We start from the raw sequence: 23,966 nt of genomic DNA on the forward strand, positions 1-23,966 counted from the left end.
AGGACTGACTTAGCCTCTGAGGCAAGATGCTCAGGGTTCTTGGCCCCTTCAGTCTTCCGTGACCACCCGCATCTTGGGCTCTGGGAGCCTGGAGCCAGTGAGGGCCCAGCCAGGGACTCGGGAGGGAAGGAGCAGAGATGAGGCCCAGAGGTGCAGGCTTCATCCGGTACAAATTTGCTCATCTTACACACACTGATGAATTTCAGCTACCAGAGTCCCCTTCCCCACTCCTCATTTTTTCTTTTGGGGGCATATCATCTTAAAATTTAGAGAAATCATCTCATTTTCTCTAAAAGTGGGGTAAAACTGAAATTTGCCTTTACGAAATCTGACTCTAAGAGTGAAGGCTCCTGGCCTGGGGTCTGCATATCCCAGGCTCCAAGAATTTTTTCCTCTCCCACAAGTATTGACATTCAGGCAGGAAGTGGGTAGTGAGCTTCAGCTGACTTTGGAAACACTGCCCAGTGCCCACCCCCCCTCCTTTTTTTTTTTTATTTAAAAAAAAATTGTTCTTAACTGCCCAGAGTTTAAGCAGATTATTTTGAGGTGGGGCTTTGTGGGAGTAAACAGTCATCTGGCAGCTAGAGATAAGGCCTAGTAAGGCAGGAGGCAAAAAGGACTGAACCAAGCTTTCAAGCTGTATTATACTGTTTCCAAGAGTATATTATGAAATAGCTCAATCAATCAAAAAAGTAAATAGTACACTGCCCCTCACTCAACATCATTCAAATGGAACAGTGATCAGAGTTTACTCACTACTGCTTGTCTCTCCTCTCTCCCCACTACTTCCTTTATTCTGCAATGAAGCTCTTAAAAGCAGATCCCAGACATCATACCATTTTACCCTTCCACATTTCAATATGCATCTCTAAAAATCAAGGACATTTTTCTTCAGTAAGTATCATGTTATTACCCCACCAGAAAAACAGTTAACAGTTTTTTTGCTTATCATTCCGTACCCAGTCCGTATTCACAGTTTCTCTGATGGGCTCCAAAATGATTGTTTACCGTTGGTTTAATGGAGTCACGATTCAGATAAGTCCTGAGATTCTTTCACCAACTGTTTGAAAGGGTAAGTAATTTGGGGGCAGACCATGGTTTAAATGAGTCATCACTTCCTGAGAACCCCATCAAGTCAGGGAACAGAGGAACAGGAGGAAGAGGGCGGTAAGTGCTCCCCAAGGCAGTGCTCCTTTCACACCCCTCAGGCTGAACAGTGCATTTCCGACATCTTATTTATTGCATTCAAATTACTAGTTTTTGTCACCAGGTCCTCTAAAAAACTAGTTTTTGTCATCAAGTCCTCTGAAAAAGCTGGCTCGATCCCATAATCTGTAGGTGTTTTTTCAGTTTTCCCCTGCTCCTTGGGGACTGGCTTAGGTAGCTGATAGACGCTCTAAGATGGGTGGTTCTCAAACTTGGCTGCAGGTTGGAATCTCCTGGGAAGCTTTAAAAACCACTAGTACCTGGGTCGGCCACCCAGAGGGGCTAGTGTAATCAGGTTAGGTTCTGGCCTGGGCGTGGGTAGTGTCAAAAGTCCCCCTAACGATTCTAACGTGCTGCCAAGGCAGAGAACCATGTAGACCACTCAGCTTTCCCATCCCAGGCTCTAAGGGTTAAACCGTAGACGAGCTCTTGTGGGCGGAGCGTGGCCCAGGACTGCGGGGCGTGGCTCTGGGTCGGGGGCGGGGCCCGGGCCGCAGCGGGGAAGGCGGGAGCTTCCAGGCCGCGCTGGTCAGGCTTGCTGGGCGAGCGGAAACGCCTCCAGTTTTCAAAACAAAAGAGGAGAAGCGGGAGGCGTGTGTGGCGCGCAGGGTTCAGATAGGTCTCTTCTGCCCGGGCGCTTCAGCATCGCTGGGGGACAATGGAGGGGAGCCTGGGAAGCGGCCGGCTCTCGAGGTCAGACGGTCAGCCGGCGCCTCCGAAGATCTCGCCGGCCACAGAGGAACTGCAGAGCCGCTTGCAGGAGACCCTGGACTTGCTTTCCTCGCAGGAGCTGCGCAGCTTCCGCGACCACCTTAAGAAAGTGGAGCCGCGCGTGAGCCATTTGAAGCTGGAGCTGGAGGGCCACAGCCCGTCGGGGCTGGCCAAGCTTCTTGCCAAGCACTACTACCCGCCGGCCGACGCCAACGGCGTCCTTGTCCAGGTGCTGCGGCTGCTACCCCGCGCAGACCTGCTGCCGCGCTGGCAGAGCGCCCCCACCGACTGCCCTGGTGAGTGCGCGGGGATTCCTGGAGGAGGGGGTGCTCGGGACCGCGGGGTTTGGCCCCCGCCGCCCGGGGATTCCCGGACTGGGGCAGGGGCGGGGGTGGGGTGGGTACTGACCTAGGGAGGGGGAGACTGGCTAGCGAAGGGCCCTAGGGGAGGGCCGGCTTTGGCCCTGGAGCCCAGGTGAGCGGCGGGGGACCGAGTATCAGTGAGGGGCGTTGGGGGAGGCAGAGCAAGAAGGACGAGGGCCTCGAGGAACGGAGAGAACCCGCGGCGGAGGGTGGGAGCCCAGGAGTCAGCGGGAAGAAGAGAGATCGTTCCCAGGCACGGAATCCAAGTGACCAGTCCAAAGCAGCCATCAGGGTTTACCATTCTGGGACTGGCTGAGATATCCAGATTGACTCAGCAAGACTGAGGTGCATTTTGAACAGTTACCTCCGGGTGGTTATGATGGAGAACGTTTTTAGATGATTCAGTGAGAAACTCAGTGTTGGAATACACCGTTAGAACATTTGCCATAAATCTGGGAAGATGTGGTTTAGGAGCAAGAAACGTAACAAGCTAGGGGAGGTTAGCGTTTCCCCTGCTAAATTTAATAAATGTATTTGTGTATAATACATGAGGCAGTTTGTGTATACCTATGTAGAGAGATAGAAAGAGAGAGTGAGAAAGAGAAGGAGAAAGAGAAAGCAGCACTTAGCTTGGACGTGTTGAGGTAGACACCAAAATATACTATGGCTGGGGTTATGATCTGATTAAGTTTCCAAGTATGTTCCTTTGCTGACATTTGAGTTCGTAATGGGTGACCCCGGTAAACCACCGCAAAACATGGCCTGTGGGTAGATACTGGCCCGGGGAAGCCTTTGATTCTCCCTTGATTGCATCTGCACAGCACTTACACTGTCTCTCCATGCATAGTTATCATGCTTTAGACTGTGAATCTCTTGCACTTGGTAAAGTGGGTTTTTTGTTTTTTTGGTTTTTCAGAACCAACCACACAGTATCATGACTACACACTGTAGATGCCCCCAAAATACTTGAATGCTAAGTTTGTTTAATTAAAACATCAAATAGGGTCTTTAACTTCATTTGTCTCTTTATCAAAGTCTTGGTCTCCTTTTCTGGAGGTTCATGTTCAGTAATGTTCATTGGTCCTTATCCTTTCCATCTCTGGCCTGCCTCTCCCTGCCCCTGAATCTGACTGAGGCCTAAAGGAGTTCTGTTAAGTTTCCATTCTCATGAGTTTGGGAGAGGGTTTTCATGATCCTGGAAACCTGTATCTGAAACGAGATTGAAACCTGCTGGGCCCCAAAACGAAAGAGGCAACTGGTTTTCTTGGGAGTTGCTTTCTGTTAACAGGAACCACTACAGATCATAATTAATGAGAAAAGTGAAAAAAAAATGCTCTTTTCTGTTTTGTCTTTTCACGAAAATTCATTCAGTGATTCCACGAAAGAGTCTAAAGAGAAGCTATGACTGTGTGGATGGTGAATTGGTAAGTATCTGGACTTTTATTCTAACACTGCACGTTAGTCGGCTTCCCTGCCAGCTCAGTGGTAAAGAATCCGTCTGCAGTGCAGAATATGCAAGAGACGTAGGTTAGATCCTCGAGTGGGGAAGATCACCTGAAGTACGAAATGGCAACCCACTCCAGTATTCTGGCCTGGAGAATCCCCATGGACAGCGGAGTCTGACAGGCTACAGTTCATGGGCTTGCAGAGAGTTGGACATGACTGAGCTCAACTTAGCACATGCGCACACTTTAGTCAGTTCAGATAGTATTTAGACAGCATTTGAATGGTGTTTGTGCTGCTTCTGTTGGGCTGAAAATGAACATCTGTGTGGTTGTCTCAAGTGGTCACATCTTTCTGCTTTCTGTTATAAATAGAAAAAGCAAAATATTAGCCAGTTAAAACCACTTTGCATGCATTAACCAAATTAGGTAAGTATGGTTAGTATCTCCATTTTACAAATTAGGGCACCGCAGGTGGTATGGCCTTGCGCAACTACATAAATTGCTGGCTTCTGACTCTTCTCTGTTTGTTTTATTATGAACATTTAAAACATAAGCTAAGTGAAAGTGAAGTCGCTCAGTTGTGTCCAACTCTTTGGGACCCCATGGACTGTAGCCTACCAGGCTCCTCCCGCCATGGGATTCCCCAGGCAAGAGTACTGGAGTGGGTTGCCATTTCCTTCTCCAGGGGATCTTCCCAACCCAGGGATCGAACCCCGGTCTCCAGCATTCCAGGCAGATGCTTTAACCTCTGAGCCACCAGGGAACATTTAAAACATAAGCTAAAGTCGAAGAGAAAAATGAATCCCCAAACTCCAGCCCCACCTACCTAGAGCCCTACTTCAACAATTAGCAATGTAGCCAATCTTGTTTCATTTGCTCCCTCAACGCTGTTATTTTAAAGCAACCCTCTCCCACACCCGGATATCTTATCACTTTCATACATACAGTACTTGAGTATGTATTTAGCAAGCCTAGAAACAAATTCCTTAGTCTTGGTAGAGATGCAGTTAGCCTACAGATGTCCTTGGCTGCTTCCTGTGCCTTGTACAGTTGGATTGTTTGAGTTAGGCTCTGATTCAAACACAAATACATTTGAAAGTCTGTCTTTTAACACTCTTAATTTATGATACCTTTCTTTTTAACCTCTTCTCTTGTTTGTTGATGAAGCCAGGTTATTTGTGCTTTAGAATATCCCACCTTCTGGATTTCCATAACTGCATTTTCCTTACACCGTGTAGTTATGTCATTTACCATTTGTCACTTTCCTTAAATGGGTAGTTATGGCTATGTATAGGAATTTAGAGATGAGATTGGCCTGTTGGTCCAAGTTTGACAAAAGTATTTGAAAGAATTATAAAGGAAGTCATGACGAGAGAGGAAGTCAGTGTTAAACTCGTTTCACATATAAGGCACATTTGGATTCAGTTTGATTTTAACATTGTTTCTTGGCTTTCCTTGCAAGCAGTACCGTTATGACCTAAGTGGCAAGCGGAAGGCCTTCCTCATGTGTGTGAAGAAGAACAGGCCAGGAGCTCACCAGGATGTCCTACTGATGAAGGATTGGCTTAACGAGTGCAAGTTCGAACAGACGTTGTGCATCGATCCTGACAAAATGGTACCAAGTTAAAAGTGAAAATTTGTAGCTTGGGACTTTCCTGGTGGTCCAGTGGTTAAGACTCTGTGCTTCCGCTGTAGGGGGCTCGGGTTCGATCCCTGGTCAGGTAACTAAAATCCCACATGTCCTGTGACATGGCGGAAAAAAAAAAAAAAGGAAAACTTAGAGCTTGGATATTATAATCTTCCTTTCTTCTTTAAAAAAATTGAGTTTTATTATCTGGGAACCAGGGCGCGCTGAGCGATGGACCTGAATGTCCTCATGAAATTCTAACCGAGCTTCCCTGATGGATATAGGAGCTTTTGTCATGTTCAGTTCAGTCGCTCAGTCGTGTCCGACTCTTTGCGACCCCATGGACTGCAGCACGCTAGGCTTCCCTGTCCATCACCAACTCCCGGAGCTTGCTCAAACTCATGTCCATTGAGTTGGTGATGCGATCCAACCATCTCATCCTCTGTTGTCCCCTTCTCCTCCTGCCTTCAATCTTTCCCAGCATCAGGGTCTTTTCCAATGAGTTGGCTCTTCACATCAGGTGGCCAAAGTATTGGAGTTTCAGCTTCAGCATCATTCCTTCCAACGAATATTCAAGATTGATTTCCTTTAGGATTGACTGGTTTGATCTCCTTGCCGTCTGAGGGACTCACAAGAGTCTTCTCCAACACCACAGTTCAAAAGCATCAATTCTTCCCCGCTCAGCTTTCTTTATAGTCCAACTCTCACATCCATACATGGCTACTGGAAAAAACAGCTTTGACTAGATGGACTTTTGTTGGCAAAGTAAATGTCTCTGCTTTTTAATATGCTGTCTAGGTTGGTCATAACTTTTCTTCCAAGGATCAAGTGTCTTTTAATTTCATGGCTGTAGTCACCATCCACAGTGATTTTGGAGTCCAAGAAAATAAAGTCTGTCACTGTTTCCACTGTTTCCCCACCTATTTGCCATAAACTGATGGGACCAGATGCCATGATCTCCATTTTTTGAATGTTGAGTTTTAAGCCAGCTTTTTCATTCTCCTTTTTCACTTTCATCAAGAGGCTCTTTAGTTTTTCTTCACTTTCTGCCATAAGGTGGTGTCATCTGCATATCTGAGGTTATTGATATTTCTCCCGGCAATCTTGATTCCAGCTTGTGCTTCATCTAGCCTGGCATTTCACATGATGTACTCTGCATATAAATTAAATAAGCAGGATGACAATATACAGCTTTGATGTACTCCTTTCCCAATTTGGAACCAGTCTGCTATTCCATGTGTGGTTCAAACTGTTGCTTCTTGACCTGCATATAGACTTCTCAGGAGGCATGTAAGGTGGTCTGGTAGTCTCATCTCTTTAAGAATTTTTCCACAGTTTGTTGTGATCCACACAGTCAAAGGCTTTGGCATAGTCAATAAAGCAGATGTTTTTCTGGAACTCTCTTGCTTTTTTGATGATCCAACAGATGTTGGCAATTTGATATCTGGTTCCTCTGCCTTTTCTAAATCCAGCTTGAACATCTGGAAGTTTTCAGTTCACATACTGTTGAAGCCTGGCTTGGAGAATTTTGAGCATTACTTTGCTAGCCTGTGAGATGAGTGCAATAGTGCAGTATTTTGAACAATTTTTGGCATTGACTTTTTTTGGGATTAGAATGAAAACTGACCTTTTCCAGTCCTGTGGCTACTGCTGAGTTTTCCAAATTTGCTCACATATTGAGTGCAGCACTTTCACAGCATCATCTTTTAGGATTTGGAATAGCTCAACTGGAATTCCATTACCTCTACTAGCTTTTCTCGTAGTAATGCTTCTTAAGGCCCACTTGACTTCACATTCCAGGAGGTCTGCCTCTAGTTGAGTGATCACACCATTGTGATTAACTGGGTCATGAAGATCTTTTTTGTACAGTTCTTCTGTGTATTCTTGCCACCTCCTCTTAATATCTTCTGCTGCTTTTAGGTCCATACCGTTTCTTTCCTTTATTGTGCCCATCTTTGCATGAAATATTCCCTTAGTGTCTCTAATTTTCTTGAAGAGATCTCTAGTCTTTCCCATTCTGTTGGTTTCCTCTGTTTCTTTGTGTTGATCACTGAGGAAGGCTTTCTTATCTCTCCTTGCATTTCTTTGGAAGTCTGCATTGAGCAGGTATGGAGAGGGATTACTTAGAGCCCTGGGCAAAACTGCATTGTGATTTAACTGGATGACCGTGAAGAAGATGAAGGGGAATAGGGGCGGTGGATGGGTGGGAGCTTCACTGTGACCTCTGTGACCCCAGCTGAGTCCAGGTCTAGCCCTGCCCAGGTTTTGGCTGAATAACAGGAGAGTCCTTCCTAGACCCCGGGAGTCATTGGTAGTGAATATGAAGGAACAGCATGGCAGGAGGGCGAGGAAAACAGCACACGCCAACAGAGCTGAGTCCTGTCTCTTACCAGTTGTTAGTCTAATCCTCAACTGGGGGTGACTTTGTCCCCCGTGGGGGCTACTTCTGACACTGTCTGGAGACATTTTTGGGCTTCTCAGGTAGCACAGCAGTGAAGAACCCACCTGTCAATGCAGGAGACACAAGAGACGCGGGTTTGATCCCTGGGTCGTGAAGATCCCCTGGAAAAGGAAATGGCAACCCGCCTGGAGAGTTCCATTGACAGAGGAGCTTTGGCGGACCACAGTCCATGGGGTCACAAAGAGTCGGACATGACTCGGCGTGCCCTCATGCCAGTGCACAGAGACGTTTTTGTTTTTCATCATTGGAGGGTGCTATTGGCATTATTGTAGATGCCAAGGTAGAGCCAAGGTGCGGCTGAACATATGATGATGCACAGGACAGCCCCCAAGGCAAGGAGTTACCTGACACAAAATGTCAATAGTGGGGTAATTGTCTAGAAATTCTGCCTCAAATTAATGGACGGCTTTCTTCTCTCTAAAATGGGGAGGTTATAGTCATTTATTATGTAGGGCTGGGGTGAGGATGAAATGAGCTGCTTTATGTAAAAGTTCTCAGGATAATAGCTGGCCTATAGTAAGTACTCGATAAATTTAGATTTTGTTTCAAAGTTAAAAGCAGACTCCTTCATGTTTTCCATGGATTGTACCAGAATTTCTTCTGTTATGTGATTTTTTTTTTAATCCATCTTTTCCTTTTAGGTGACAGATAATTGCCAATGTTTTTCTGGTTTATTCTCCCAAAGGTCCAGAAGTGACTTCTTTCTCTATATCCTGTCAACATTTATTTGTAAATAATTAGCAATCTTCCTGGTAAAATTATTTCACTTCTTCATTTTCTTGACTGTCGTAGCATGGTTGAACATCTTTTGGTCATTATTTTCCCTTCTGCCAATTACCTGTTTATATCCTTTGCCCTTTTTTCTTACCGGCTTTTCTTTTCTTATTCTGTAGTTCTTTTTCCTGAATTTTAGACAAAACAGACTGCAGATATTTTCTCCTGCCTTGTTACTTGCCTTTTGACTTTTTATTGTCTCAAGTCACGTGGAAGTTTTTGCTGTAAACTCGTCAGTCTTTCTGTTTGTCAGCTTCTTGGTTTTTCTGTCTTGATTAAGCCCCATGATTTCCCAGCTTAAAATGTATTATTTTGGCTGCCCTGGGTCTTTGTTGCTGTGCGGGCTCTCTCGAGCTGCAGTGAGCGGGGCTACTTTCAGTTGCAAGGCTTGGTCTTCTCACTGCTGTGGCTCCTCCTGTTGCAGAACACAGGCTCTGGGGCGTGCGGGTTTCAGTGGCTGGACTCCCGGGCTCTGGAGCACAGGCTCAGTAGTTGCGGCAGATGGGCGTAGTTGCTCCTTGGCATGTGGGTTCCCGGATCAGGTGTCAGACCCTGATCCCTTGCATTGGCAGGCGGATTCTTTACCACTGAGCCAAGAGGGAAGCCCCCCTGTTAAAATTTTTTTCAATTATTTTTCTTTTTTTTTAAATTTATTTTAATTGGAGGCTAATTACTTTACAATATTGTATTGGTTTTGCCATACATTAACATGAATCCGCCACGGGTGTACACGTGTTCCCCATCCTGAACCCCCTCCCTCCTCCCACCCCGTACCATCCCTCTGGGTCATCCCAGTGCACCAGCCCCAAGCATCCTGTATCCTGCATCGAACCTGGACTGGCGATTCGTTTCTTACATGATAGTATACATGTTTCAATGCCATTCTCCCAAATCATCCCACCCTCTCCCTCTCCTACAGAGTCCAAAAGACTGTTCTATACATCTGTGTCTCTTTTGGTGTCTCGCATACAGGGTTATCGTTACCATCTTTCTAAATTCCATATATATGTGTTAGTATACTGTATTGGTGTTTTTCTTTCTGGCTTACTTCACTCTGTATAATAGGCTCCAGTTTCATACACCTCATCTGTAATATCTTTATAGTTAAGGTTAGCCTTCTGTTCACGGAAACAGTGAGGTGGGAGGCCTAACTTTATTTCCAAGCCAGTTCTCATTTGTTGGTGGTACATCCTTTCCCCACATATGTGAAATTCCATTCTTGTCATATATTAAATCCCTGTATGTGTATTTGGATTGATTTCTGAATTCTAAAATATCTATTCATATATTTGTTTATATTTAACGCTGGTATATCCGTATTTTGTTCACCATGATTTTATAGTGCAATTGGACGGCTGAGATGATCTATCTCCCGTTCATTGTTTTTTTTTGTTTTTATTTGTTTGCCTTTGTTTTTTACTTCTGAATGTTCTTTGCTATTCTTGAGTACCTTGCTATTCCTGAGCATCTGTTTTCTGTGACCTTGAGAACCATCTAGTTTCACAGAAATCCTTTGAGGTTTTAACTCATATGACATTGACTAGAGATTAATTTGGAGTTAATTGACAAATTAATAGCATTGAGTCATCTCGATCAGGAACTTCAGGCTGTCAGAGTTTATGTTGCCTCTTCACTGAAGATTTTTTAAATAATTTTCTTCACTTAGATAATGTTCATTTCTTGTTAGGTTTATCCCTAGGTAATGTTCTCCTTTTGTTATGACCTTCAAAGGATCCCTTTTCCATTATCCAGTTTAAATGTTTTATTCCTGGGTAATTAGGGAATGTCTGTGGGGGGGTGCACAGAGTTGGACATGACTGAAGCGGCCTAGCAGCAGCAGCAGCAGATCTTTGTAAATTAAGTTTGTATCTGATCAACTTGCAGATCTCTACTTTTAGTAGGTTTTTATTGAATATATTTCTAGCAGGTCATATTTTCTGTAAGTAGTGAGGCTTTGTTTCCAGTATCTATAGTTCATTTAACTTTTGCTGTACTGTATTGAAATGGTCAGGATCTTTGGTACTACATGGTGAGAGCAGCCATTCCTGTCTTGCATGTCTTTTATAGGGGAATTGATTCTGCTGATGCCTCTTGATAGATTCTGGCAAGTGGATATGATTGGGTAGGCTCTCCATTCCTTGCCATTTCTAGCTTACTGAGGGTATTAATTTTATAAAATAATTTTTATATTAAAATAAGTTAAACACATGTACACCCATGGCTGATTCATGTCAGTGTATGGCAAAAACCACTACAATACTGTAAAGTAATTAGCCTCCAATTAAAATAAATAAATTAATTTAAAAATAAATAAAATAAGTTAATAATGTGGCATTTAAATACATTAGTTCTTTGGGGAAGTATAGTTTTGTTATATTTTATGGTAGAGAATCAGAAGTGCCATAATTTTGTCAAACAAGAACCACCATTGGTAAAAGAATAAATCATACGAAGTCTGAAAGCAACCAAAAGGGAAGTGATAAGTCATATTGACACTTCGAGAGATGTAGGTATTTTCACATTTGTCATCTCATTGATTCACCTTGTAAAGAAGCCATTTCTTGGATTTCTGGTTTTTTCTACGTCCAGTTCTTTTTTAATATGTTATCCTATTTTACAGGACTTACTTGAAAAAATAACATCATTTCGTGATGAGCTAAATGAAATTAAAGATAACATTGGATGTTGCCTCGTTACTCTTATGTCCCATGGAGAAGAAGGTTTTATCAAAATGAAAGACGGTGAAAAAGTCAGCCTGGAAGATATTTTTGAAATGTTTAACAATAAAAATTGTCCAGCACTTCAAGAGAAACCAAAAATCTTTATAATCCAGGCCTGCAGAGGAGGTAAGTGGAGATGTCTTTGTATCATTCTCTTTCCAAGAAATTCTCATGTTGATGATTGAGGAAAGAAAAGTGAGTTTAAAAACATTATTTTTTAATAATTATATTAAATTATATAACTGAAGATACATCAGACCCTTAGCTGATGTATCTTACGTTATATAGCATACTAGGGACTTTGAGCTGGGAGAAAGGGATGGAGTGACAGCTTACCTGGGTTAGGATGGTTAATTTAGGCTGAAGAAGGTCTAAGTCATTAAAATCATAAGGTGCATCTGAGAACCTCAAATTCTGGGGGAGAGGTGGACAATTTTCTGGGGGATGTCCCATCATTCATGTGATTCTAGATGGCTTGTGGGAGTAATTTTTGATTTATGTAACTTTGGTTTTAATTATTTCTCTTGTGGAGATACAAGCTTCTTGTGACTTTTATTAAAGATTATTCATGTCAATGGTATATTATTATAGTTTGTATTTTCATTCCTCAAAAAACAGAGAGAAGAGACAGTGGTGTTGAAACAGATGATGAACCCATGGACTTGGATGATGGATCAGAGAAGAAGAGGCTGCCTACATTCAGTGACTATTTCATCATATATCCCACCCAAGCAGGTAAGATAGTGAGGCTTGAAGATACACATTCATTCAGAGGGTTTAGGTTATTCCTACTGATTTTTGAAAATCCTTTCTTTTTTTTTTTTTTTGCCTCTCTGCAAGGCTTGTGGGATCTTAGTTCCTCGACCCTGGATTGAACCTGGGCCCTTGGCAGTGGAAATGCAGAATCTTAACCACTGGACCACCAGGGCATTCCCAGAAATCTTTCTTAAAAAAATTATCCGTGCTTTATAGATTGATGTGCATGGGAGAAATTTTCATTGTCCCATCCATCTCCCTTCAGAAACTATTCCACTTTCAGAGATGACAGGTTTGCATCTGACTGTTCATCTCTTCCAGGAAGACACCATCCTCTTAGCAGAGTATCACATATGAAATAAGATCATTGGCTTTCATGTGAGAAAAATCTTGACCCAAAGCCAACTCTGCTGTCTTTGAGACCTTTATATTTTCTAGCCTCTAGATATGTCAGTTTCTTTATGCAAAATAAGAATGATAAAATTTACTTATATCATTGGGATGTTTATAAATTAAATTATGAATGCAGGTGTTGTGCTTATTGTAATAACTGGCATAATAAGTTAAAAAATTAATTTTACTACTAATATTATGTTGATACATTATTATCTTTATTATTAATGCTAATAAAAATCCAAAAGAGTGTTGTGTGCTGAAGGAGTGGACTTGATTCAGTCATGGAAGGGAAATAGGAAAATGTAGAGAAGATAGAAGTCAAGGGCATTTATTTAGCTGTTTTTCTACTGACTTTCTTGAAAAAGGATTAAAATAGCTTATGTATGTATATATATGTGTGTGTGTGTGTATATATGTAAAACATATATACAGGTGTGTGTATATATATATATATATATATATATATATATATATATATATACAATTCAAGATAAAATGTTAGTGAAGAAATGGAAGCAAAGGAAAATAGGGACAGAAATGTAAAATGAAAATGTCCCCATTAAAGTTAGATGTAACTTTATTCACCCAAGAGAGATGAAAGCATATGTCCTGATAGATACTTGCACGTGAATGTCACAGCAGCTTTATTTGAAATAGTCAGACTGGAACCAATCCAAAGGACCAGCAGGTGAAAGAATAAACAAATCGTGGTATATCATACGTGAAGTACTACTCAGCAATAAAAGCAGTGAAGAGCATAGATGAAGGTCAAAGTATTCCTGATGCCTGAAAGAAGCCGGGCAGAATAAAGCAGGTAACTGTGTGGTTCCATGAATATAAAATTCCCCAAAGCACAAACTAGTCTATCAGACAGCAAATCAATACTACTTGCAGATGGGGATGAAGAGGTAAGGAAGGGCTGCTAGGGCCATGAGAACGTTGGAGGGGGAGGACTGGATTCATTATGTTGGTTTTAAGTATACACATGTCAAAACTTACTAAACCATTTGCTTAAAATATGTATGGATGATATAAATGGTCAATTATACTTTCATGAAGCTGAAAATTTTAAAGTTATGTGTAAGGCAAGCAGGTGTAACCTGCTTAGGTGTAACCCAAATAGCTGTAACCCATTCTCACTCCTGCTCTTTAACATGGCATTGGGTAGTCCTAGCTAAGCCATTAAGAACAGAAACAGAAGGATCAGTATTCTAGAAATCAGTAGTTTTGAATACAGTAACAATAATCACTTAGGACATAAAAGAGAAAAGAAAAAAGATACCGTATTACTTTGTCTTGCTTTAGTGAATGATGTCTAGGAATGCCTAACAAAAGACGAGAAAGACTTCATTAGGGAAAATGAGAGAACATTCTAGAAAGACATAAAGGAAGCCCTGAATCAGTGGTGGGAAGTACCCTGCTCATGGTTGAAAATTGTAGTACAATGGAAATGACTGTTTTTTTTCCCCCCAAATTAGTTTGTAAATTGAATTCTAAAGTGTTTTTCCATGGAATTTGACAAACTAATCACAGAATTTTTATGGAACAGTTAAGGGTCAAGACAATGTAACTTGACCTCCAGTTTTGTTGAATGAATGAGTTTTGTGACTGTGTGCTGGCTATTTATGTTGAAGACTAGAGATTTGGTATCGAACAAAAGAATCTGCCTCCAGGGAGCTTACGAAAAATCTCTGCCTCCAGGGTGCTTACATTCTGGGGAGGGAGACAGAAAATAAACACGTACAGAAAGTGGGCACTGGGTTGCTTTATGATTCCACTTCTATGAAGTGCAAAAGCAGGCGAAACTAGTCAGTGGTGGGAGGTGGAAGTCAGGCTGCTACTCATCGTCAGGGTGTGGTGTGTGGAGTGTTATGGCCACAGCAGCAAAAGGGTGCTTGTGAAGTGCCGGTATCGTCGTGTTTCTTGATGAGGGGGCCACATCTGGGAATGTGTTCATCTGATGAAAATTTATTGAGTTATTATGTACCCAGAGGGCTTCCCTTGTAGCTCAGTCAGTAAAGAATCTTCCTGCAGCACAGGAGACCAGCTTCACATCCTGGGCTGGGAAGATCCCCTGGAGAAGGAAATGGCTGGCAACCCACTCCAATATGCTTCACACACTTTTCTGTATGATGTTTACCCTTCAGTGAAATAAATGCCGGAAACAAAATATGTTAGATGGTGATAAGTGCTATGAAGAAAAATAATGCAGGAACAAGAAGAGGGAGTATTGAGGGGCAGGATGGAGGTTGTAGTTTTTTAGAAAGTGATGTGTAGAGATGTTCCCATTGAGAAGCTGATTATTGCGTAGAGTTGAAGGCCATGAGAGCGTGAGCTATGTAGATACTTGAGAAAGCGTGTCTTCTAAGATAAGGACACCTAGTAGCAAGCAATGACCTGGCAACCACTGAGATACTGTGTTAGCGTGTCGTGTTATCATGGTGGATATGTCAATTTCTTCTGTAGTTCCGTTATCTATTTTTGTCTTCTTTGTTTTGAGGCAACTTTAGTCGAGGGATAAGATTTTAGAATTGTTATACTTTGTGGTGACATAGATATTATAATCTTTGTTTAGTGAACCTTCTACCCCCAATAATGCTTTTTTATGGTATTAGTTTTTCTCCGATATTAATATAGGTACTGTAGAATATATTATTCTGGTTCTATATTTGCCTGGTATATCTCCTTCAGACCTTTTCTATTAACCTGTTTAGGTCTTTATGTTTTAGGTGGTCTTTTAAAGAGAATATAGCTGGATTTTGTTTTTTAATCCAATCTGATATCACTTTTTCCTAGTGAGTTAAGACGAGTTATCTTTATTGTCACTATTGATACATTTACACTTTTACCATTATACCTGGTGCTATTTATTTGCTTTATTCCCCCTCCTTTATTGCTTTTCTTTTAAAAAATTGAAGTGTAGTTGGTGTATACAGTAGTATGGTAATTTTATTGCTCTTGTTTTTGACTGATTATGAGTTTGATTTGTTATTATTACATTTTATCTCTCTACTGACTTGGAAGGTATGAATTTCACATCTCTTTTTCTCATGGTTCCCCTTGAAATGTTATATGCGTGCTCTTAACCGAAAGTTTATAAAAAGCTTATTCTTACTTCCTGATGATACACAGAACAACCTTAGAATGCTAATTCTTTCATTTTTGTATCTTTATTTATATGAAATTACTTATATATTCTTACATTCCTTTTATCCTAATTTTCTTCTAAATGAAGACATTAACCCAACACATTTTCATCAGATAGGTTGGCAGGTACTAGGGTGACAAGCACTGTGCTGCTGCTAAGTCGCTTCAGTCGTGTCTGACTCTGCGACCCCATAGACGGCAGCCCACCAGGCTCTGCCATCCCTGGGATTCTCCAGGCAAGAACAGTGGAGTGGGTTGCCATTTCTTTCTCCACTGTATGTTTGCTTATTTACTGCTGTGTTTACCACTTCCTTTGTTCTCTAGTCTGTCCTGGATCTCAGACCATATTCTTTCTTCATGAAGTATGTTCTTTAGAAACTGATTTAAGGAAGGTTTATAGGTGGTAAAATCACTTTACACCCAAATCTGGCTGATCACGTAACAGTGTCTTTGCTGATCCTCTTTGTGATTCATTCATTTCTTTAAGCATTTCGTGCAGTTGTTTTATATTTTGTATCTTATACTTCCAATATCTAAAGTCTTTGGGAATCTCTCTTACGGTGGTTTCTGTTGCCTGTCACTCTTGGGGGTTTGTTTCCTTGTGTGTTTGAACTCCTAGCTCATTTGTTGAATCTTAATCGCTTACTCCTGGAGACATAAATCTGGCATACTTACCTTTAGAGAGCATCATCACCCATGTGGGCCTCTGTGAGAATCTTAAATTTATCTCCCTCCCCGCAGGCACATCTTTCAGGTTTGGCACTTCTCCTTAGGCACAGCACAACTCTGGTGTTCCTGTTCACTTTCTGCTCCTAGTTCAAGTTTCAGTTTCTTCGTTTGGAGAAATGGTTTGCCTTGGGGATTTCCATTCGTTTCTGTTAGCCCAGAATAGTATTTAGCTTTTTTGCTTTAATCAAGAATTAAGTTTTATAACTGGAGGAATATTTAAAGTGCCCAAAGGCTTCCCTGGTGGCTCAGATGGTAAAGAATCTGCCTGCAATGCAAAAGTCCCAGGTTCAATCCCTGGGTTGGGAAGATCCCCTGGAAAAGGGAATGGTTACCCACTTGAGTATTCTTGCCTGGAGAATTCCATGGACAAAGGAGCCTGGCCATTTACAGTACATGGGGTCACAAAGAGTCGGACACAACTGAGTGACTAACACACTTTCCAAGTGCTCAAAGTGGAAAAACTTGGAATATGTAGTAAGATGAATCTTTTGGGTCACCCCCTTTTTATTTTAATTTCATGATCCCATTTCTTTTTATCTTTTTATTTTGGCCATGGTGTGCGGCATGTGGGATCTTAGTTCCCTGATCAGGAATCGAACTCGTGCCCCCTGCAGTGGAAGCTCAGAGTCCTTATCACTGGACCACCAAGGAGTTGCCTTGGGTCACCCATTTTTACCTGATGGAAGGAGGCGGTACCAAATATGTCTGGGGTTGTGAGGCAACGAGTACTTCCATATACCATTGATGAGAGCAAGTTATATTGCCTCTTTGGAGATTAATGTGTGATACCAAGAAAATTAAAAATATATTTATAACCAGCAGTTTCAATTCTGGGCATACACCCTAGTGTTGTAGTCTCTAAATCAGGGGGCCACAGTGAAGTCTCACAGCTATACTTAACTCTGTGAACCACCAGCTCAGATAAGTTACGATTCCAAAAATTAGATGGTGCTCTGTTTTTTTGGATATCATATTTTAGGGGTACCTAGTTTTGAAGGGTTGCTGAGCTAAAGAGCAAGCACCATTATGGTGTCCTAAGTGGAGAAGTCATGCAGTGCCCAACAGGGACACACAGCCCGGTAGCAACTGTGGTTATTTAAGAATGAAGGACCTCCCTGGTGGTCCAGTGGTTAGGACTCCATGCTCTCACTGCTGAGGGCACAGGTTCAATCCCTGGTTTGGGGACTAAGATCCCACAAGCCCAGTGGTATGATCAAAACTAAATAAATAAATAAAAATATTGTTCTTTCTATTTGTATGGGCCTTTTTTTGACCACCTGTTCATGTGCCTGTTGGCCATTCACGTATCTCCTGTTGCCCAGTATTGTTGCCCTGGGTTGTTTGTTTTCTTAGTAAGTTACGTATATTCTGAATACTAGTCCTTTCTCTGATACAAGAAACAAATATTTTCTCCCACTCTGTGACTGGCTTTTCATTTTCTTAAAGGCAAAAGTTTTGTAAGCATTCAGTGGTGGTTCAGTAGTAGAATCCTCGCCTGCTGCAAAGCAAGCATTTTATGTTTTTAGTCCAGTTTATCAACTTTTTTCTTTTATGGTTTATGCCTTTTGTGTTGTAAGAAACCTTTGCATACCCTGAAGTTGCAAACATGTCCTGTGTTTTTTTGTGTTCCAATCCAGGTTTACTATGACAAGAGTGCCATTTTCACATTCCTTCCACACTATACAGACATACTTTGTGTTTTTCAATCTAATAATAAGCATAATTTCAGTAGTCAAACCCTTGAATACCCCCAAATAAATTCCATATGGATATATTTAGGGTTAGCTTAAAATGCTAGAGCAAAAGTCAGCAGTAAAAAAGTGGAGAGGGGATGTGTGCCTGCGTGCTAAGTCACTCAGTTGTGTCCAGCTCTCTTTGACGCATGGACTGTAGCCCGCCAGGTTCCTCTGTCCGTGGGATTCTCCAGGCAAGAACACTGAAGTGGGTTGCCACACCCCCCTCAAGGGGATCTTCCCGACCCAGGGACTGAGCCTGCATCTCTATGTCTCTTGCATTGGCAGGCGTTCTTTACCACCAGCGCCACCTGGGAAGCCCAGAAAGGGGGTAAATAAAGCAAATATGACGAAATCTGATAACTCTAGGATCTGAGGGATGAATATTCAGGGGGGTCATTCAATTTTGGTTTCTTTGTGTATATTTGAAAACTTTGGAGCTAGATAAAAAATGCGTATTTAAAAGTTTCCTCTTGAGAGGTTGTGTGCAATTGGTCACACATGTCTTCTGTCTCTGCTTAGTTGCTCAGTTGTGTCCAGCTCTTTGCAACCCCATAGACTTGAGCCCATCAGACTCCTCTGTCCTTGGGGATTCTCTGTCTTAATGCAGTGTTTCTTTTTTAAAGTTTTTATTGAAGTATATTTGATTTACAGTGTTGTGTTAGCCTCAGGTGTACAGCAAAGTGGTTCGTATATATTCTTTTTGGAGGCTTCCTTGGTGGCTCATATGGGGAAGAATCCACCTGCAATGAGGGAGACCTGGGTTCGATCCCTGGGTTGGGAAGAACCCCTGGAGGAGGGCATGGCAACCCACTCCAGTATTCTGGCCTGGAAAATCCCCATGGACAGAAGAGCCTGGCGATCTACAGTCCATGGGGTCATAAAGAATCGGGCACAACGGAGCGACTAAGCACACACATATATTCTTTTTTAGATTCTTTTCCATAATGCCGGTATTTCTGTATTATCAGTTCAAAGCCATTTTCTAGGTTTTAACTATGAAGTAAAGAACAAGTTTGCTGCAAGTAGAGGGGGGAAATGGATAAAGTGTTGTTTTTTTTCCCTTGATAGATCATGTCGCTTTACGGGATCCCCGCACCGGCTCTGTGATGATCAAGGAAATGACCGAAGTCTTTAAGCAGTATGGGAATAAGTGGCACCTCGCTGACTTCTTTACCATAGTAAGTAAATCCCAAGTGAACACATGCTCCATCCAATCTAAAGCTAATGCGCTTGATGAGAACATCTTCATGAGAAGATTGCCTTCAGCCATGAAAGCATGAGGGAGGTTCAGAAGCGGCCTATAAACAGTGGGCTGGTGAGTTGAGAGGGCTGTGGCGGAAGTCATGGCTGAGCCGGGCGCCAGTGGAGAAGGGACAGTGACACTTCATTCAGTAGAACACGAGTGAGTTGGCTATTAGCGAGCTTGGAAGTTCTGCCTGCACTGTGGTCCTGCCAGCCTGATTTATCTCCCCCAGGAGGAGGGGAGAACCAGAGGGCTTCTTTGAGGACCAGCACTATCTTACATTTGTCTGCCCAGCTTGTAGCCAATACTGAATGTTCAGTGAATGAATGCGGGGCCAGGAATGATAGCAGATTTATGTACACACTGTAGTTTGGAGGAGGGCCTGATGATAGTGATTTACCATATCAGGATTAAAGAGTTATTTTCTTCTTAATCTGGGAGTTTTATCTCTGAAGAGAGCTAACTAGAAAAGGTTGTAAATGAGCACAGTAACAGCAGTACTAGCACCTTCTGAACAGCTCACTCTGTGCCAATTACTGTTCCTTGCAATTGACAAATATTAATACATTAAGTTTTTCAACAACCCTCTGGCAGGTGCTTTGATTCCCATCCCCTGTTACAAATGCAGAGCTAGGAAAGTGGCAGCCTCGGCTTTCTAGTCCAGACGAAGTGCTTTTAGAGCTCATGCCTTAATCACAATCACGCAGTATTACTCCTTAGGAGCTTCCCAGGTGGTTGGTGGGAAAGAATCCACCTGCCAATGCAGGAGACGCAGGAGAGGAAGGTTCGATCCCTGGGTCAGGAAGATCCCCTGGAGAAGGAAATGGCAACCCACTCCAGTATTCTTGTCTGGGAAATTCCAGGGACAGAGAAGCCTGGAGGGCTATGGTCCGCAGGGTCGCAAAGAGTCAGACACAACTTAGTTACTAAATGAACAAACTTACTTCTTACCTCCCAAGGTATGGTAACAATTTTTATTTCTTTAAAAAAATATAATGTTAATGCTTTACATATGATGCTTAAGAGCTTTCAGAATTCTTTTTCACCTCATTTTGAGGTAAGCTTTTGGTGGGGTGGGGGGAATGTTCGGTTCAGTTCAGTTCAGTCACTCAGTCGTGTCCAACTCTTTGCGACCCCATGAATTGCAGCACACCAGGCCTCCCTGTCCATCACCATCTCCCGGAGTTCACTCAGACTCACGTCCATCGAGTCTGTGATGCCATCCAGCCATCTCATCCTGGGTCGTCCCCTTCTCCTCCTGCCCCCAATCCCTCCCACCATCAGAGTCTTTTCCAATGAGTCAACTCTTCGCATGAGGTGGCCAAAGTACTGGAGCTTCAGCTTTAGCATCATTCCTTCCAAAGAACGCCCAGGACTGATCTCCTTTAGAATGGACTGATTGGATTGCCTTGCAGTCCAAGGGACTCTCAAGAGTCTTCTCCAACACCACAGTTCAAAAGCATCAATTCTTTGGTGCTCAGCTTTCTTTGTGGTCCAACTCTCACATCCATACATGACTACTGGAAAAACCATACCCTTGACTAGACGGACCTTTGTTGGCAAAGTAATGTCTCTGCTTTTGAATATGCTATCTAGGTTGGTCATAACTTTTCTTCCAAGGAGTAAGCGTCTTTTAATTTCATGGCTGCAGTCACCATCTGCAGTGATTTTGGAGCCCCCCAAAATAAAGTCTGACACTGTTTCTACTGTTTCCCATCTATTTCCCATGAAGTGATGGGACCAGATGCCATGATCTTCGTTTTCTGAATGTTGAACTTTAAGCCAACTTTTTCACCCTCCTCTTTCATTTTCATCAAGAGGCTTTTTAGTTCCTCTTCACTTTCTGCCATAAGGGTGGTGTCATCTGCATATCTGAGGTTATTGATATTTCTCCCGGTAATCTTGATTCCAGCTTGTGTTTCTTCCAGTCCAGCGTTTCTCGTGATGTACTCTGCATAGAAGTTAAATAAGCAGGGTGACAATATACAGCCTTGATGCACTCCTTTTCCTACTTGGAACATTAAAGGGAAGAAATACGATTTTGACAGTCATTCCAAACATATTCCCAAATCTCTTATATTATTCCATTTCTCTCTTTAAGAAAATAGTTTCTTGTCAGCATCTCAAGAATATAATAATAAAGACAGATTTAGCCTAAGTTGAAATCCATTTTAGTTAGGCTAACTGAAAAATTGTTTTGCCAAATGGTGTTCATTAAGTCTTTTTTGAACCTCATTTTTTAATTGAAAGCTGATTTTCAATTAAAAGCATTAATTTCAATTGAAAGCATTCATTTTTTAATTGAAAGCTGATTTTTTAATTGAATGAAAGATTCTTTAAATTCTATAGTGCTTTACAATTTTCAAATGTTTTACAAAACATCTTCATTTCCATAACTTTTCATTTCATACACGTCTTCAATTCCAGAACTCTTTTTTGCCCCTAGCCCTATCTTGCCCCTCCCCACTTTCCTGTCCCCACTGGTAACCACTAGTTGATTCTCTACAGCTGTGAGTCTGCTTCCAGCCACTTGGCATGCAGGCTCTTAGTTCCCTGACTAGGGATTGAACCCATGTCCTCTGTAGTGAAAGCACAGAGTCTTACCCTCTGGACTGCCAGGGAATTCCCTCTTTCTTTTTTTTTTTTTTTTTAATTCACCAGTTTGTTGTACTTTTTAGATTTCACTTAAAAGTGGTGATATACAGTATTTATCTTTCTTTGTCTGATTTATTTCACTTAGCATAATACCCTCCAAGTTTATTCATGTTGCTGCAAAAGGCAAAGTTTCACTTTTTTATGGCTGAGTAGTATTTCTGTCTCTGTGTGTGTGTGTATGCATCTGCGTGCGTGTGTACATACCTCATCTTCTTTATCCATTCATCTGATGATAGATATTTAGGTTGCTTCCATACCTTGGCAATTGTAAATAATGTTGCTATGAACATTGGGGTGCATATATCTTTTCAAATTAGTGTTTTTGCTTTTATCAGATATATACCCAGAAGTGGAATTGCTGGGTCATATGGTATGAACACTTTTCATTTTTAAAGTCCTTGCTGAGTAGACACTGGCAAGAAAGTCCAAAAACGAATGTGAGGTGACCTTTGCATTAAAGGCCCTTACAGCTTCACGAGGCAGCAGGTGATAGGTGAGCCTACAACCAGCCCTGGAATTCACAGAGTTATTGATACTTTGGACATCACATAACCCAATCCTTTCAGTGTACCATAAGTTACCAAGGCTCAGAGAAGGTTACTGTCTTGCCCAATATTACCAGGGGCAAGCTGAGACTGGAACCCAGGTCTGTGCACACTTGGGCTTCCAGGGTGGCGCTAGTGGTAAAGAACCCACCTGCCAACACAGAGGACGTGAGAGGCAAGGGTTTGAGCCTTGGGTTGGGAAGATCCCCTGGAGAAGGGCCTGGCAACCCATTCAGGTATTCTTGCCTGGAGAATCCCATGGACAGAGGAGCCTGGCGGGCTGCAGTCCATGGAGTTGCCAAGTGTGGCACACGACTGAAGCAACTTAGCATGCTGTGCACACTTCACTGCTCTTTCCAGCCACCGTGCTGCCTTCGGTGGGATGTGGGTAACCTTTGCTTTTCCTGGTGCAGTCAGAGAATTCTGCCTTCACCTTCTGTGGGGTTTACTAAGAGGCTTTTGAGGGGTTTACAGTTCATTTGGACCGTTTGTTCTTTTATCTTACAGGTGAATAACAGAGTGGTGCACCGTGACTTTAGTCTGTATAACAAACCAATAAAAATATCGCTGGTAATGGAGTCAACTTTAACAAAATTTGTATACTTTTGACACAAGGATGATTCAAAACACAAGGACTGCTTTGCAACACAGTTTCTGAAGAGCCGTGAGCGTTTGTAGCATTGCACTAATGGTTACCATTTTGCATTATTCTTGGCACTCATGTTTCTTCCATTTGTTTTGTATATATATGTATATAATTTTTCTAAGATTTAAGTCTGCTTACTTGATACTTGTGAGTCTTCTTTTCTTTTTTATAAGATCACTGTTTTCTGGAAAAAAAAACAAAACACTTTCCTGAACTGTTATCAAAACATGGGCATCCAGCTCCATTTGTGTGCTGTTTTTACCCCGTGTTTCTATTGGTGATTACCCCACCCTCGGCACCCTCAGTTTGGTGCTGGTGTTACGGCTTAATTGGTTTAGTCAAGAATTGCTGGGTGTGGTCTTGTCCTCTTATTTCCCCAGACTGTTGTCTGTAGCCAGTCTGATCTCTTGGAATCCACAAGCCATTCTCAGGTTTTAACCTGGATCACTCTGGGCCCTGATGCCTTCATGTGTTTACTTTGCACCTGCTTCCCACCTTGCTCCTTATACCTTTGAGCTGCTGTTTTCTCCACTTGGAACCCTCTATTCCACCCCACATAGGTAAGTCCTTGCCATCCTTTAGAATTTGGTTCAAGCATCACTTACACAGGGAGGCTTTCCGTAGCTCCCATGCTAGGTCAGCCTCTTCTAAGTGCTCAGAGACTCTGCTTCTCTTCTGTAGCATGGAAATGACTCTCTAGTGCCTCCTTTCTCTCTCTCTCTCCAGTTTAGTCATGAGCTCCAAGAGGCAGAGGCTGCGTGTCTCATTCATGGCTGTATCCTAGCTTCCGTCCGCGCCTTAGTCCAC

General features: G+C 42.3%; 1 protein-coding gene across 1 annotated transcript; it reads left to right on the forward strand.

Moving 5' to 3' along the window:
• The first annotated feature begins 1,864 nt into the window (after positions 1 to 1,864).
• LOC138087877 (caspase-14-like) lies at positions 1,865 to 23,122 on the forward strand. The gene is made up of 7 exons (XM_068983207.1): positions 1,865 to 2,213; positions 3,651 to 3,703; positions 5,190 to 5,339; positions 11,207 to 11,432; positions 11,925 to 12,041; positions 19,139 to 19,248; positions 23,021 to 23,122. Exons 1-7 carry the CDS (start codon positions 1,865 to 1,867, stop codon positions 23,120 to 23,122), a joined length of 1,107 nt encoding a protein of 368 aa, XP_068839308.1.
• The last annotated feature ends 844 nt before the right edge of the window (positions 23,123 to 23,966 follow it).

Source organism: Capricornis sumatraensis, chromosome 10 (genome assembly GCF_032405125.1).
Source record: "Capricornis sumatraensis isolate serow.1 chromosome 10, serow.2, whole genome shotgun sequence".
Taxonomy (NCBI): domain Eukaryota; kingdom Metazoa; phylum Chordata; class Mammalia; order Artiodactyla; family Bovidae; genus Capricornis; species Capricornis sumatraensis.